This window comes from Pocillopora damicornis, chromosome 6 (genome assembly GCF_964200805.1).
Source record: "Pocillopora damicornis chromosome 6, jaPocDami1.2, whole genome shotgun sequence".
Taxonomy (NCBI): Eukaryota; Metazoa; Cnidaria; class Anthozoa; order Scleractinia; family Pocilloporidae; genus Pocillopora; species Pocillopora damicornis.
In genome coordinates, this window is record NC_142675.1 from 16,215,001 (window position 1) to 16,231,093 (window position 16,093).

The 16,093-nt window shown below is 35.2% G+C and overlaps 2 protein-coding genes across 4 annotated transcripts in view; one reads left to right on the forward strand and one right to left on the reverse strand.

The window, feature by feature from the left end:
* Nucleotides 1-2,347, reverse strand: part of LOC113668760 (uncharacterized) — a 3,583-nt gene extending 1,236 nt beyond the window's left edge. Inside the window, exons 1-4 of the mRNA XM_089209260.1 lie at nucleotides 2,199-2,347; nucleotides 1,177-1,259; nucleotides 790-909; nucleotides 1-551 (exon numbers count right to left, since the gene is read on the reverse strand). The exon at nucleotides 1-551 is cut by the window's left edge and continues 143 nt beyond it. Of these exons, the coding sequence (XP_089065386.1) occupies nucleotides 1-551; nucleotides 790-909; nucleotides 1,177-1,259; nucleotides 2,199-2,280 (836 nt within the window). The 5' untranslated portion in view covers nucleotides 2,281-2,347. The remainder of the gene's footprint in view (nucleotides 552-789; nucleotides 910-1,176; nucleotides 1,260-2,198) is intronic.
* Nucleotides 2,348-4,175: 1,828 nt separating this feature from the next.
* Nucleotides 4,176-15,671, forward strand: LOC113668791 (uncharacterized). 3 transcript variants are annotated; one of them, XM_027184743.2, is made up of 8 exons: nucleotides 4,176-4,818; nucleotides 7,103-7,141; nucleotides 8,633-8,743; nucleotides 9,774-9,838; nucleotides 11,226-11,306; nucleotides 12,103-12,995; nucleotides 13,734-13,827; nucleotides 14,184-15,671. In XM_027184743.2, the coding sequence occupies exons 1-8, from the start codon at nucleotides 4,603-4,605 to the stop codon at nucleotides 14,191-14,193; spliced, it is 1,509 nt and encodes a 502-aa protein (XP_027040544.2). In that variant the 5' UTR covers nucleotides 4,176-4,602; the 3' UTR covers nucleotides 14,194-15,671. The 3 variants fall into 3 exon arrangements, with proteins under 3 accessions (XP_027040544.2, XP_027040543.2, XP_027040542.2); XM_027184742.2 differs by having other exon boundaries at nucleotides 14,904-15,671; XM_027184741.2 differs by having other exon boundaries at nucleotides 15,068-15,671.
* Nucleotides 15,672-16,093: the final 422 nt, after the last annotated feature.

Genomic DNA, 16,093 nt, shown 5'->3' on the forward strand with positions numbered 1-16,093 from the left:
TCGGCCAACCGATTCGATCCACTCCATGCGTTCTCAACTAACCATGTTGTATTTTCCTTTGAGACACCGACCAACCATTCAATTTGATCCCTTATCCATTCCATTCCGTTCCAGGTCAGCTCCGTCAGCCGTTTAGTATTGTTCGAATACCATTCAATCAACCACAAACTTCTTTCGTACACATATTCATCTACCCACATCATGGTTACAAAAACCCATTCCGCTAATGCTTTCAGTTCTTTCCAGATTATACCGACCCTTTCCATCAATCCTTTCCAAATTCCACCGATCCAGTCCAACATTTTTATCCAAATTTTACAGGCGAAATTCAATAACCATTTCATTGCGTTCCAAATGTTGTTAACTGTTGTTCCAACGCCGTTAGAACAGATTTTCCAAATTTTAGCCATTTTTGTGAACAAAAAGCTCCAAGTATTTTTTATCATCGTTGCCACCCGCGTGATCAGTCCTGGTTCTTTCCGTTTGAATACTTGGTACTCAGAGCACGTCATGTTCCCAGGGTACTCAGGTAGTTCTTTGCACTTGAGAATCTAACAGAAAAACGGGCGAAAAATTTATGGTTACTATAGATATCTAAGTTAAAAAATCAAAATACATCACTGAGGAAGATTTTGCGTTTGTTTCTTACTCTATATATCCTCTGGCTCTTTTCGGAAAAGACACTTATAGCAAAGAAAATAGAAGGAAATACCATCCTGGTGAAACGCAATATTTGCAGATGGAAAACTGCATTGAGAAAGAAATTCTGAGTAGTGGTCATATTTATACCTTTCCAAGGTTCGGTGGATCGTTTCCGAAGGGTGGATCGTTCAAATCTTTGGAGCCTTCAGGGAAAATCAGTTTCATATCCAGATCCAGCGACAATACCTGAATCCTTATTACATATTCCTATGAGGAGGGAAAGAGAGACATATTAACTCGCATTCAGCCTACTGATTGTTATTACGAAATTCGATCGTTAGTCGGTAAAAGAAACATGGATGATCACAGTGATCATTTTTCTTAAATCGAATATGACAAATCAGAAACAAAGTTGGTTACAATTCAAGCACGGTATACATTTCGGTGAAGTACGTCGAGTAAAAATTACTTGGGCTGTCCACAACCGCTGAACTCATTACAGTTGCAGATGTTGTTCCGAAACTACTGACCAACCTTTTCGTTCCAAGTTCCGACTACGGACGTGTCCTCGTTGAAATCTTCGAACGGTAGCTTTTGCCATTCAATGGCTTGAAAATCTTCACGTGCAAAATAAAAATATATCCATCAGCATCATCATTATTTACCAACTATTTCTTACAGTCATACCTATTAGGAATACATATATGGACGTAAAAGTTTTTGGTAGAGAAAGAATTGTGTGTGTAATTAGAAAAATAACCGTTGAAGCGCGCGTTCAACAGGTTCAAGGAAAATAAGCGCGCCCTGCACAAGGTTTACATCCAGGTCAAACGCGGCTAAAATCGGTGGAAGCAGCCATGCCCACACAAAAATGTTGTTTCTCCCGAGAAAGTGTGAAAAGTTTGTAAAATGCCCCGTTAGCAATTTGGAGACTGGTTGTAGATTACACTCCTCTTACAATTATAAATTCGTACTTTATTACGAACGATTCACCAGAACAAATATTTATGATAAATACTGAATTACTAAATACGAACTCGAGAGACTAAAAATGTTCAAATGCGATAGAAAAGAGCGAAAATTCATAAGAAAAATTAGAATGCTTACAAGGTCCGTACGGCTACTCCGAAAAAACACAAAAAAACTAACTTACAAGAAAATAATGCTAACTTTTATACTTATTTGAACCAGGAAAGAATACAGCAAATGAACTTATGTAACTAACAATAAACGATTACGTAACGCGACGCCGAGAACAAAAAAACTACGAATACTTTGAACAACAGCACTAAAAACCAAACTTTACGTGATGAAATAACTGGAATCATTAGACAACAAAGAATTGACAAAAAATTCGCGGAAGAATTTACTTCTCGTGGCTACGCTGTTGAACAGTCTCTTTTGAAGCAAATGAAACCTGATAGCACCGTAAGTCATTGGGAAACGTTTTACGGAAATGAAAGTGAGGATTCTTTCACACATTTTCTGTTCCGAATTGTCGTCTGCAAGAAAAAAGTAACGCCTTTGAAACATTTGAGAACAGCGCTGGAACTTACCTTCGTGTTTTCTAGCATATGTAAGCGCTGTTAATTGAAGCAAAATTGCCATCACAGTAATCAAAATCACAATCTTTCCCATTGTTACCACACGTTTTTCCTCTCACACAAAAAAACGCACGGCTTCGATCCGAGAAACAGAGCGAAATGATATTTTGACGTCACAGTTTCAGTTTATGACGCACTTGCGCGAGACAAGTCGGTCCCAGACTCCTCGACTTTTCTTTCTAGTTTTCGAGAGAGTCTTATTGAGATTTTTTACAATGCAAGGAATTCTGTTCGTTGCCTGCCCAAAAAAGAAAGGAACAAATTATGGTAAAAAAATTCAAACAACTTCTTTAGGCTTTTTCTAGTTTAATTAGCTGTTGTTTTTTTTTTCCTTTGGGGAATGTTTTATTTGCCCAAACATGGACGTGGTTAAACTGCACTCTTTGGATGATATTACTTCATTTAATACACAAAAACCTTTCAATGACTTTTTAATACTGTATATATACAATCTGTCGATGGAGTAGCCTAAAATACACACGCACATTTAGCGAGTTGCGTAGTATTTTCCGAGTTCCCGAGGAATGAGAAAAAAATTACCTTTTCGGGTATTTTGGCTTGTAACGTTCCTTACGGCCTTATCTGAGCATCGTATCGATCGTATAAGGCATATGCGAAAGACGAAAACAAGACAAAAGAAACCACTGAAGTGTTCCTTATAACCAGCAAAACGATTTGATGCCCAAAAGTAAAGTTCGTTGCTTTGTAATCCACTATGGAATAACTTCAGAAAAATTGTAAGGATTTTGATATTAAGGTGTTCTGTAAATGAACTTAACAACTGCGTTTGTATGGTGCCGGTAGTTGATGACATCTGTTGGGGGGAATTCTGTTCTAAGTAATTGAACCAGCTTTCCAGAGTCAGTCCTTGAAAACAGTTAGAGCATGCTGTATGTCAGGCATTATACAGAGTCCTAGTCAAAAGTGTGGTTCGTAAGTCGATGATGCTCAGCAAAGTGATTGTTGCCATCACCATTACTCTTCGCTTATATGTGATCAGTCAGTGTACATCAATCAGGGCTAAAACCCGAAATCCATTTCGTTTTCCAGACCCTGTCGCTCGCGATTTCAATTTCCTCCGAAGACGGGCTTTCAGCCTCCGGTTCAAGGTCTTCTTCCTTGAATGGAACCTTCTTCTTCATAAATTTTCCATCAATTTCATGTTGCGTTCGACGTTAGGAAAACGCATACTATTCGTGTTGCCTTTCTCTGGATGCTAAGCATTTTAGGGGTTTGAGCGTCATCCTGGATTTCCTCTTCCTTCGTTGTTCCACCCCTTTCTAATTAGCAATTATTCAACGAAGTGAGGGTGAATATCTACTACTTTCACTGACACTGTGGTGAATAATTGTTTGAGAATATACCACTCAAAAACCCAAAAATGAGTATATTTCTGTAAAAATGCCTTAAATTTCTGGAAATCTAAGCTCTTGACAGGCGAATTTGTCTCATCGGCTGCCCGGAGGTAAATAGTACTTGGTACGGCACTTTCGACCTCGCCAATCAGCGCGCGAGTAGAGTACTAAGGGGAACTGACTGACCACTTAAGTAGGTGAAATGCGAGCGCTTTAAATCGTGGTCCCGCGAGTTGACTCCCATCGGTTTGGATGCAATGGGAAGGTAAGTAGACAATTTGCAGCCATTTGATAGAACGAAATGAGTTACCACAAATCAGAACTGTGGGTCACGCCAGCATTCGATGTTGGAAGATTTGATTATACACGAGACATGAATATGCATTCTTAAGCTAGATCGAATGCACTTTACGTATCCATGATTATTAATTTTTTTACTCGCAACATTATTTTTCATGAACCTTTCTACGAGCACCTACAGGGTTCTACAGAGAGGCACTTGGTCGAACAATGAGATCATTGAGCCCCCAGTGTAGTTTACCAGCAGACTATCTGGGAAAATTGTGCGCCATTTGTGCTAAATCAAATTTTATTTGCCAGGCTGCCAGGCGTCGATTCCAGTACACAAATTTACATATCATAACGACAAGAGAAGCGAATATAACGCGGTTACGGGATTGTCGGAGAGCTTTCGAAAGCGTGTGTTCGTTTTCGTTAAAGTGTGGTTCGAGAAATATTTCTCTGGATGAGAAACGGCGGCTAAAAATCCCCGTATCTTTGTGGGCAACATGATATGAAAAGGAAGTGACGTCGTAAGGGTGGGCTTCGAAGCAAAGTGTGAGTGATACTTCAGCGAAGTTGTCTGTTTGCCGTCCTTAAATATCGCCGCCGCAATCCGATAACGCCGTATGACAGTGCTGTGTGCCAAGCCGACGTGGTATTTCGTAAGATTTTCTCCATGTTGATAGCTCTCAGCGAACGATTTTTGAGGGACGTTCTCGATGGATCGCCACCTACGTTCATCTACGGCAAGTGTGAATGGCGACGATCACTGTTATTACGACAATGAATCGAGTTACCAAGATACAAGCGTCTACGATTGTGATGGCAATATGTTGCCAGACTTACTGGATTCTCAAATAGACAGTTCCCTAAAAGGATTGGACATGGGTGCCATAAAGAAAAACTCTTACGATCGAACTCGAGCTGCGATGGCGGTAAGACCAAACTTCATTTAAGGGTTGTACAATTGGAAGTGCTTTTATTTCACAAGACATTTCGATTGATCGATTGAGTTGTAGTTCAGGGTTTAGTGTTTATCCACAAGTATTACTCATTCATCAGTGTTTCAGTTTCCCTGGCAGGAAACAGCTGTAGAGGCAGTAATATTGTGGTTTGGCGTTTCTGTTGAAAGTCGATTTAGGGTTTTAACTTGTTCTGCACGAACTGATCATCTCTCGGGCGCGTGATGCAACGGAAATTTAGGTACGCACTTGAAATCATAACACAGGAATGCCGTGTTATGAGCGTATTGCTAGATTCTACATAGAAAATCTGTCGGAGCCGAAGATAGTATGACGGGCCTTTTTCATTGAGTTGCTACGAGTACGATGTTAAGATTCCCTTCGTGATAATAGCCTGCGATGGAAAATTCTTCTGTTTTCCATGTCAGTGTATAAATGAAGTGTCATAAAGGCGGATTTGATTAAACAAACATAAATCCCCAGATGTCAATTTTCCATGTGTCTGATATTATTTTGGAGGCATTAAATAGAAGTTCTTTTCCATTTCTCAACGGTAACAGCCATTACCTAAAAACATATTGTTAATGTTCCTAGAATCTTCTAACTGAAAGTTGATTTAATGGAAAAAAACAAGAATTGCAAAATCATATGTGCTGTTATTGAGAATTTAATCAGGGAAAAGTTTCAAGGAAACCTGAGGTCTATTGTCTTATCTCAACATCAGCTTTGTTGGGGTGTTAGTTTTAAACAACCTGTCAATAAATTGTGAATCCCTTGGAAATCACCGTGAAGAGCTTAATAATTGAAAATGGTTTGAGATAGTGACCTCCAGGAGTGCTAGAGAGTGTACAAAAATAGGACTTTGAATGATGAATAACTGGCAGTTTGCCGTACTTCCAGGAATTTCAAATTTAATGACAGTGAAAAGTGAGTCAGATATTTTAGTCTTGTTTTAAATTTTCTTGAGCAACAAGTTGGACTCTGCAGGAATCAAGTTTGGGAGATAAGTTTGGAAGATATCAGTGTAAGCTCTTGGATTTAGGGGATTAAAATAGCTCATGATTTCAAGATTACTGTTTTTTTGCTCTTTGTGTCTGCTTAGACAGGGTTTTCATCAAGAAGAGTATTAGTCAAAGAGTAGTTTAAAATGAAAAAGAATGCTCCATTTTTCTTGACTAAAAACAGCTCTGGATATCAAAACATACACAGAAAATTCTGCATAGTCAACAATTTTCTTATATCTTATGTGTAATGAATACTCAGACATGATATAAAATCTAAGAGGTTAGATGGTCAAGAGCTGTGTATTTAGTAGGACTTTTTGCATGCCACCCATGTTTTCATATTCTCTCTGGTCTGTAAAGACTTCATGTGATACCATTCAAACAAATCATTTAGTCAGCTTCAAGAGATAGCTGATTAAATGGGCAAATATTTAAATCACCTTCATTTAGAATTTGAGTTCAAAGGGAAGTGAAAGTACTATATTTTGTTTATTTTTCCTAATACAACAATGAATTTTTTTAATCAATCTGTTTGCACAGATTCATCACTAATGGGAAGTTCATGTACTGTGCTGTTGTTTTCTGATAATGTATTTTCTTGCAAGTATCTTAATGACAATCTAAGATTGTGGCTAGAATTTGATGCCTTCTTTTAAACTTTTAATGCGAGGTATTTGTGGCATGTTTCTAACTTATCGCAGTACACACATGTATATCTCTGAACACCTCTTCTAATTTAATTTTACATCAGTAACTGAATGAAAACCGATATGCAATTAGTTTCTTCTGAAAAAATTGTTTCACAATCAGTAAGATCTAAGCTGATCGTCTGATCAACTTGAAACTAGGAAATACAAACTTAAGGGTGAAACATCACTTATAGGGATTTTAGGATCCAAAAAAAATTGTAGATTGTTGAACTCTCACTGGAACACACTGATTACCTTTAGTTTTTATGAATGCTTGTCTTAACCATTGAACTCTTATGAGTGACCAAGACTGAATTTCTCCCTACAATACTTATGCAGAGTCAAGCAGACAAGTAATGAGAATAAAGTGAAATATCAATTAGGGATTATCAGTTGATCCAGTACCAAGTTCTCCAAAGTAGCATTGTAAGAATTGTATGGCAGACAGTAGGGAGAATTACTAATAAGATCTTAGGAGTGAAAGGGCTAAGTGTGAGTGTCTTTTCATCACTACACGTGAGGGATATGTATTTATGAAATTCTTAATTTGCTTGATCTCAACAGGCAATAAATCCAATGCTAGCGAAAAAAGTGTTACCTCTGGTAAGTGGAAATATTTCTACTGCTTTTTCTCCTCCTGCTATTTTTCAGATAGACCTAAATGCAATAACATTGTTATAGAAAAAAGCAAATGCATAAAACTGAAAAGGAAAAAACCAAATAGAAATTAGCATATTGAAATACCCTCTAGCTAGACTACATGCCTGGCAGCCAAACAATTCTCACATAATTTCCACTAAAAAATAATTTTAAACTTCTTGAGAGTCTTAGATGTTGGGTTAGAATTTTCAAGAAGTTCCAAAAATAGAGAAAGATGTTTTTCATCTTGTCACAAGCGTGGGACAAAGAAAAAAAATTCTGAGTCCCCATGAGGAATCAAACCTCAGACCTTTAGATTCTGGTCTGAGGCTCAATTCCTTATGGGGACTCAGAATTTTTTTCTTTGTCCCAAGCTCGTGACAAGATCAAAAACATCTTTCTCTATTTTTTTTCCGAGCCCAAAACTTACCATCTCTCTTATTCTATGTACAAGTTCCAAAAAAATAAAAATAAAATTCATGCTAGTGCCGTATGCTATATGCTAACTAACTTGAATTTGGCTTTTTCTTATTTTTCTATTTTGATTTTTTATGACATCTTTACGGCAATTTGGTGTAGATTTGTAGTGACTTGAACTACTGTACTGGGCATTGCCTTTTTACTTCTGAACAAGCTTTAAGAAAAATACATTAATGTTTTTAGCTGAATTGTAACTACTACATCTCCTTGATCATTTTTTGTAACTTTTAGAGGAATCATCCTTTGAGAAAAGTAAATTTGTTATTTTTTGTGGTGGCTTAAATTAAAAGTGGTTTTGAGAAATTCTTATCGATGATGTAAAAATCAATTTAAGTTGTGGTTGATGACTTTTGGGTTTGTTATTGTATGACTACTAGAAGTCATAGCTCTGCAGACAAATCCTTACAATGCAGACAAAATGTCTGGAGGTGCCAGGACTATGTCAACACATCCAGTTTTCCTTAGGATATCTATGTTTTGAAGCTGAGAGACATGTTTGAAAAATGAACAGCAGTGGGTACATCTAATTATGGGAAAAATCTTTATCATCTTCTTGGATGTATTCTCAAATTAAGTAAATGTTTCAAAAAGTACTGCAAAGAAACATACAAAGCTTGTTCTGTTAGCTGGGTCTTGTGTTGACAGGGTGTCGTGGCAGTTCCGCAAAATCAGTTGATGGAAGTTTCTAGGTGTTTTAATTCAGAATGTAATTGTGGGACATGAAACATCAATTGAAAAAAGGATTGGAAGAGATCACACAAAGTAGTCAATTTTTTTTAAGCCCAAAGAAGTACACATCCTATACTCATGGTTTATTTTTGATAAATTTTATTTGTTTGGGAAGGTTAGAACTTTCCTAATACAAGTCACACCGTTCATATTAAGAGTCCGAGCTCCAAACAATAAATTCCCCAATTTTAAATCATAAATTTTGTCTTTTGATTTTCACTGTTATTTATTTCTTTTTAATCTCAGCCAAATGAAGTGACAGTAGAGGAAGCCGCAGCAATTAGTATTCAAGCTTATTTTAGAGGATATTTAGCCAGAAAGCTCTTTGTTCAGCTGCTCTATGAAAGATTCATCAAGGTTGGTTAAAAACACAAATATGTCAAAAGTACAGTTCTGCTTGGCTGTACAATTATAGCAATGTTGTCAAGTGATCTGCCATTGGTCTTGCGAAGTTCTCTGAGGCACCCTTTTAATCCTTAAAGCTCCCAGAAGTAACTGACCAACACAGAAAAATTTTTCACACATTATCAATACAAGATCAAGGAGACGAGAAATGAAAATAAAGAAAAACATCAACCAGGGGATTAATAATTGATTCAATACCAAATTCTTAAAACTAAAATCATAAGAATTTTACAGCAGATGTTAAGGAGAATTGCCAGTGAGATCTTGGGAGTGAAAGGATTAATTTCAGAAATTACTTTTATGAAATAGTTAAGTTTACAATTCAGTGCTTTTTTTTGCTTGAAATGCATGGTAAATTCAGTATTAAGCTAATAGTTAAGTGGCCATCATGTGTACTATGAGTGATGATTATTCAAATTATATGCATCCTACTAATGTTCCTGTGATGTGTTTATACATGTACTTTAAAGAGATAAAGATCACTTTTGAAAATTGAAGGAAAATGATAAGATTTCAAGCTTGCACAGAATCTTGCTCTTGGTCATTTTCAAATATTTTTTAATAGGCAATAATAAAGCCTCCTACTCCTTAAGACAGGGATGTTGTTTAAATTTTAGCTCTATCTGTTGAATAAACAAATGAGGATTGTACATTATTATGCCATATAGCCATTGCTTATTCACTTTAACTTGCAAATTTTATTCAACAGTTTTATACAAATTATATTCAGTCTGAGGATTGTGAAAACTTTAACTGAAATGTCACAGATAATCTAAGAAAACAATTACCCTGTGGTAATTTCTGACTGATAAGCCCTCTAACTAGAATTGATTCAGACATCTCCTGAGTGTTTGTTCAGGTTGGAATATCCTTTAGTTTATTTTGTTCAGTTTTCTCATAAAGACTGTGGCAGCTAATTTAAATTGGAATTGAATTTTGTTTTGCTGTATTTGATGGATGTTGTTCTCTGTGATAACTGTAGGAGGAAGAAGAAAGAGAAGCAAAAATGAGAGAGCAAGTGGAAGAAGGAGAAATTTTGGTGGAAAAGTGAGTAGAATGGATGATTTCACCATCTCTTTTCAATGGTTAATAGTTCATTGTACAAATTTATCTTTAAACACAAGGCCATGGATGGATATGTCTGCAGGGTTATTCAAACGTATATTATCACATTTTGATTCAGATGTTCTTTAAATGACCAAAAATAGATTTTTTGTTAAATTGCTACCTTCGTTATGATACAGAATTTTTAAGGAAGGAGAAATATTTTATATCTGCAATTTTTCTCCTGTGGTATTTTATTGGAGGGAAGACTATAATGATATTATGGCTCACAGTAAATATGCTGTAGACACAATGAAACTGATTGAATTTATGATTTTAAGGCTATCCATTAGAGAGCATATTTTTCATGTGTGTTCTTATCCATGTTTTGTAGGAAATGTTGTTAAGTTGCTAATAAGATTAACATTGCAGAGTTTTTTCTAACTATATATGGTAGATCTTTCAAATTTGCTGCGTCATAAGTTCAAATCTGCATAATCCCACTGGTAGCAAAGCTGGATTCCAATTTGTTTACAATTAATGTGACTAAAAAAGTCCATGAATTCAGATTTTATAGCTCAATACTAATGTTAGTGCATTAAAATGTGCACTGTATTTCTCAAGTTAAAACTTTGAATTTTGGTTCACTCCAAACCTAATTTGAGTCTTTTTTTTGTCTTCATTTTTAGTATGAGAAGGATTTTTTCCTTAAGCTTTTTGATATTTTGTATTAAAATCTCCTTTTATTGGCAGAATATCATTGAGGAAGATGTGTAGAATTTTTGATATTGTACAAGATAAGAATAACATGCCCTTATTTGGAAATAACTTTCTAGATTTTTTAAGCTGGCTGTCCTTCAAAAAAGGTGATTTTATGAGTTGCTTCAAGACAGCAATTTGAAAGTCGTGTTTTGTGTAGGACCTGACTCTGAACTGAGTTGTAAATTGTTGAAAATATAAAGGGAATATTACATCACATCCAAAAATAGTACAGTGAAAATTTTTTTGACCGTTTTGTCTGGGGCTTTTATGTTAAAAAAATAATTGAAAATTTTCCCGTTTCAAAACCATACAGTGTCAATTTTATTATTAACATTTTGATGTATCAAACTTGAAATTATAATGCATGTAAGGGTTATAGAATAAAACAAAACACAGAGGGTAATTTTTTTTTAATCAACCACAAAATGCCAAAAATAACATGGGCTGAGTTTATGGTGATAGATTGAAAGCAAGATTTTATTTGTAATACTGGTATGTGGTGTTTCACACTTTGTCATGTCCAGACATGTGAATATATTTAATTTTAAGTCACTGTTCTCATTAATGAATTTTTCTGTACAGAAACAGTCAAATTTCTTCATAATGTTTTTTACTTTTATTTTAACAGCTATCGCTTGAACCTTGAAATGGAAGAAAATACCTGTTTGCGCAAAAACCTCCGGCGAGGAATTGAATGTGATGTTATAACGTGAGTTGCATTCTTTTAAGTTTTTATCACCTAAATCTGATGTCCTAAGTTATAATAAATTTTTTCTTGTATGAAGAGTAAATATAATTATTTCAAATTGTTATGCGCATACTGAAATTCAATTTTCCCAGAGAAACATTTTTTCAGCTCAAAGCAGCTTTTGTTCTCTTCCTTTAAAGTCTTGGATTTGGGTCGTTAAAGGGGCAGTGACTTTTGAATTTTGAATATATGAAGTAAACTAGTGTTAAGGGCTAGTGCATAATTCTTCCACTCAAACTTACAGTGACATGTAATGACTCTGTAAGATGCAATTGTCTTAACTGTTAATACTTTCTTGTTATCAGTTCTTTTAATATCATGATTTTCTATAAATGCCCCCCCCCCCCAAAGAATTGCTTCCCCTAAATAAGTGCCTCATTTTAGTGGCCAGGGGAAAATTTAACAAATGCAGCTGCACTTAAAGGGCTAAATGCAACTGTTATAGTTATTAACCTTTTACACCTTAAATGAGTATGCATTTTCTTCATAATGTTCTCTATGTATTTCTTAACATGTTGACAAGGAGGATTTGTTTAACAATCAAGGGCTTCTTTTGTTCATGATCATCTCCTTTTTTTTTTTACCTTAATGTTTGATTCAAGGGTGATGCTTGTAGGAGAAATCAGATGCTATGGTCACCCTTAGGGGTTAAAGAGTTAAGAAAAAACTATCAGGAAACTATCGATGTTTACAGTGAGGTTAGGAAAAATTAGAGGGTGCCATCTTTCTTATTTCTACTCATTTTAATTTGTTGAAGCATCCAAAGAGCCTGGAGACAACATAAGAAACAATCTCAAGATCAGATCATTGTCGGACAAGGGACCACAAACTCACACGACATGCCAGGTTTTGATGCGGCATCACAACCGTTTTTTTCCACTCCAGACATGGGAAGTTTACATATAAGGACAAACCCATTTATGAAGAGTGCAGACAATGCTTCTTTTTGCGATGATGATAATCTTTCGGATGTTTTCAATGACAGCCTTGAACAGGTAGAAGAGGAAAATTTAAGAAATACTCAAGAACATGGACCTCATAGACATGTTTTATATGATGGCAATCATGTCTTGGAAAGAGACACATTTAATGATGAACTACCTGGAATGGATTCTGTCAGCTCGCCAGCTGAGTTGCCATCACCAACAACTGACTGGGAATCAATAGAATCATGTCTCACTTCAGAGGGTGAAACACAGGACTTCGAAAGCAGTGAGCTACCAGACACATCCAATGGAAGGCTAAAACACTTTTCCTTAAAACCAAATGATTTGCAAATATGCTTTGTTGACGATACGCTCCTAAGTGACGTTGAAGGGGATGAAGATGGCTGTGTCATAAAAGAGTATATTATTGAAAAACAGGATGTTTCAGATGAAGAAAAACGAGATTCGGGTTGCGTGGCAGGTGATGATGAGGCATCGGAGTCCTTTAGTATTAAAACAGTTAGACCAGAAACACTGGAAAGACATGAAATATCTCAGGAGGAATCTGAGAAAGTGTTGATAGAACTGAGAAAGCAGGACAGTGAAAATGAAAAACAGGAAAATTATGCAAATGTAATGCTTGGATGGACTGAAGAGAGGTTACAAGAACTAAATTTGGAAGAACTGCAAGCACTCCAGAAAAATATGAGTCAACTGATTGAAGGTAAAGTGATGTGGAAAATTCTAGGACTCAAGTGTTGTCAATGCATGAATTGAAAATGTTTGATATTGAGCTTAATCACAGATGTTGAGTGATGCAGACTTGAACTGGAATAACAGATTTCTTAACTCTTTACACCCTTACATTAGTATTAATCTTCTCCATACTTTTCTGTATACATTCCCTTTGGTACTGACAAGGAGAATCCATTTAACCCTTTTACTCCTGAGATCTAATTAGTAATTCTCCTTACTGTCTGCCATACAATTCTTATGACGTTAGCTTAGGGAATTTGGTATTGGATCAGCTAATAATCCCATAATTGATATTCTTCTCTATTCTCATCACCTACCTGCTTGATATTGTATTGATATTGTAAGGAGAACTTCTGTCTTGGTCACTTGTGGGAGTGAAAGGGTTAACAATCAAATCTTCTTAGATTGGTGATCATTTTCTTTGTTCTCATGATCTTAATGACTGATTCAGCGGCATTACTGTAAGGAGAAATTAGATGCTGGTCACTTGTGGGGTTTAAAAGGTTATGTTGAGGTTTCTTTTTTTTATTTGTATGCTACAAGTCTTCGGTCGCAAACATTTAATTTTCTTTGCTAAAACAAGGTTTTTTTATTTTATTGGTTTTGAGTCAGTTCATGTTTCAAATAAAATTATGAGTGTCTTCTTTAGTTTTTGAAAAAACTGTGGTGCACTTTTGTTTTAATTATTTTGATGTTTGCTTCATAGCTCAAAATGAAGTGCTGGTAACTGAGTTAATGAACAGAGATGCTCTTCATCTTAGACAAGATTCTCTTCTCATGGATGTTGAGGATGCTTCAAAGTAAGTCATTGGTTATTTGTGTTTGCTTGAGAACAACAAATAATTTTCATATTAATTGAAGATTTGAGTCTTCTTAGAAATGGCCTATTCCAGGTGCAAACTTGCAGAAAAGTCCTGGCCATCTAGGTTTCTTCACACAGTTCTAACATTCCTTAGACAAACTTGAAGCACTGTTCATTTAAAACTTAACATTCCCAGTTCAAGGTGTCAAGAAAAAGTTTATTCACACAATAAACAATCAAGAGAAATAGTTAATGAAATTCAGTTCTTTTCACTTTCTTAAAACCCTATTCTGTTTTGTTTTGTTTTGCCATTGTTTTTTGGCTTTTTATTGACATGTGTAATCCTCTTTTCAGTTCAAAGTGATGAATCTATCTTGTTGACACTTCTTCAAGGCACAACTTATCATCTTAATCTAACATAAAAATTTAAAAAATTAGACAAATTTCAGTTTCTTATGAGATCAGTACCAAATGTTAATGAATCTATTTTATCCTTGTTTACTTGGGGATATACATTGTAACATGTGCTTCACAAATCTTATCATCTTACTTATTAAAACATAAACAACAAATAGTAATTTCTTAGTGCAACTTGTTGTTTTTCCATTGCATTACAATGTAATCAAGTGATGGGCAACCTTTTCTAATTAATTTGTGTGTGAGAATGTTATCATTAGACCCTTAACCTCTACAATTAACAGAGGATAATTGTGTTGTTTGGCTAACTCTTAACTTTGAAAGTAAGAACTTCATAGATTATTTATTAAAACCGATTATTAAAAATTATTTATTATCAACTTGTATTCATCTTGTCTCCAAGATTTCTGCTAAACAAGAGGCTTAACCCTCCTTTTAAAACTGCTTTTAAACACTGTATCTTTTACTTAAAGTATCTTACAGATGCCGCAACTTCTTATTAGGTAAACATGACTGAACATTAAGATGTAAAATAATTTGTTTTCTTTATAGTCAGATAACTGGGCAACATTATTTATTATTTCTTTTGTTTTTGTTTGTTTATGTTAACATTATTTGATTCTTCATTATTTTTATTTCAAACATCACTCACACCAGGAAACTGAAACATCTTCGAACAAAGACTTTCTGAGTCTGGCTTCATTGGGATTACACTTCTGTGTTGTTCAGTAGGACGGATTTCATTAGCTACAAGATCTGGCACATTTTATTTGTTGTTTTGCTTCACTTTTTTGTTGTTTACTTTTGTTTATTTTGCACAGAACTGCACAGGCACAATATCAGAAGACACAGAAAGGCAGAAAGTGATAGTTCTTCTCTGCACCCTTTATTGCTCATGAACAATGTTATTTTTGGTTTTTGTCCTGTTGATATTTTTGTTTTACTGAGAGTTGTTAGAGATACACAAATTATTTCAATTATCAGTGGAGCATGAAGTGATTGTATTTTATTTTTAATAAGTGAGGAAAAGGAAAAAGCTAGTTTATTTTTAAGGCTGTTATTCTTCCAAATGAAAGTGCAATTGTGATACTAGTAAGCAAATTGCTCTCCTAAAAATCTGAATAGGAATCCTATGAAAACTGAAACATTTTGACAGTTCTTACCCCATGTGATGGGTGTAGCTCATCTCTTAAGAGTTCCTCAGTGGTTCTGTTTATCTGCTTGGCTTGCCTTGTAATAATTATCTTAGGAAATTACAATCAGTTTGCACAAGTCACTAAACTGTTAAATTTATTATTAAAAATGGGTTTGAAAATAGTTTATTTTTGTATCATGTTTGTTAATATAGCTGAAGTTAAGGGTCAAAGATGTCTGGAAAGAGAGATGCGTAAAGCTGGTCACACAATAAATGCAATAATTATGTTATTGGTACTGCAAAGTGCTATTACCTAGACTCCTTATTAAGCAGACAACAGCATGAGTCACATAAATACTTCTTGATACAGGTTTCATTGTGTTGCAAATAGCACATCAACAAAACTATACTGAAAGAAGTCAAACCATTATTTATTTGCCAGGGTTGAATATTTGAACTATATCTTTTACAATAAAGAGCTTTCACTGGTTCTCATGATCAAACAACCCACTCTGGTTATTGTCATTTTGGATCAATATCAGTGTCTTAGCAACTGCACACCAAGCCCTCCCCTAATCCACTAATCCAACATTAACCCTAACTTCTTAACGGTTGACTGTTGTTAGGTTGGGGGATGCTTCAGTGTGTGGTTGCTCAGATACTGACATTAATCTACCTTTTTTTTTTTCTGCCTTCGTGGGTACAAATTGCT

Coding starts and splice junctions, on each gene's coding strand:
- LOC113668791 (XM_027184741.2), top strand. CDS start 4,603: ATGGATCGCCACCTACGTTCATCTACGGCAAGTGTGAATGGCGACGAT. Junction 4,819..7,102: donor GAACTCGAGCTGCGATGGCG/GTAAGACCAAAC, acceptor TGATCTCAACAG/GCAATAAATCCAATGCTAGC. Junction 11,307..12,102: donor ATTGAATGTGATGTTATAAC/GTGAGTTGCATT, acceptor AATTTGTTGAAG/CATCCAAAGAGCCTGGAGAC.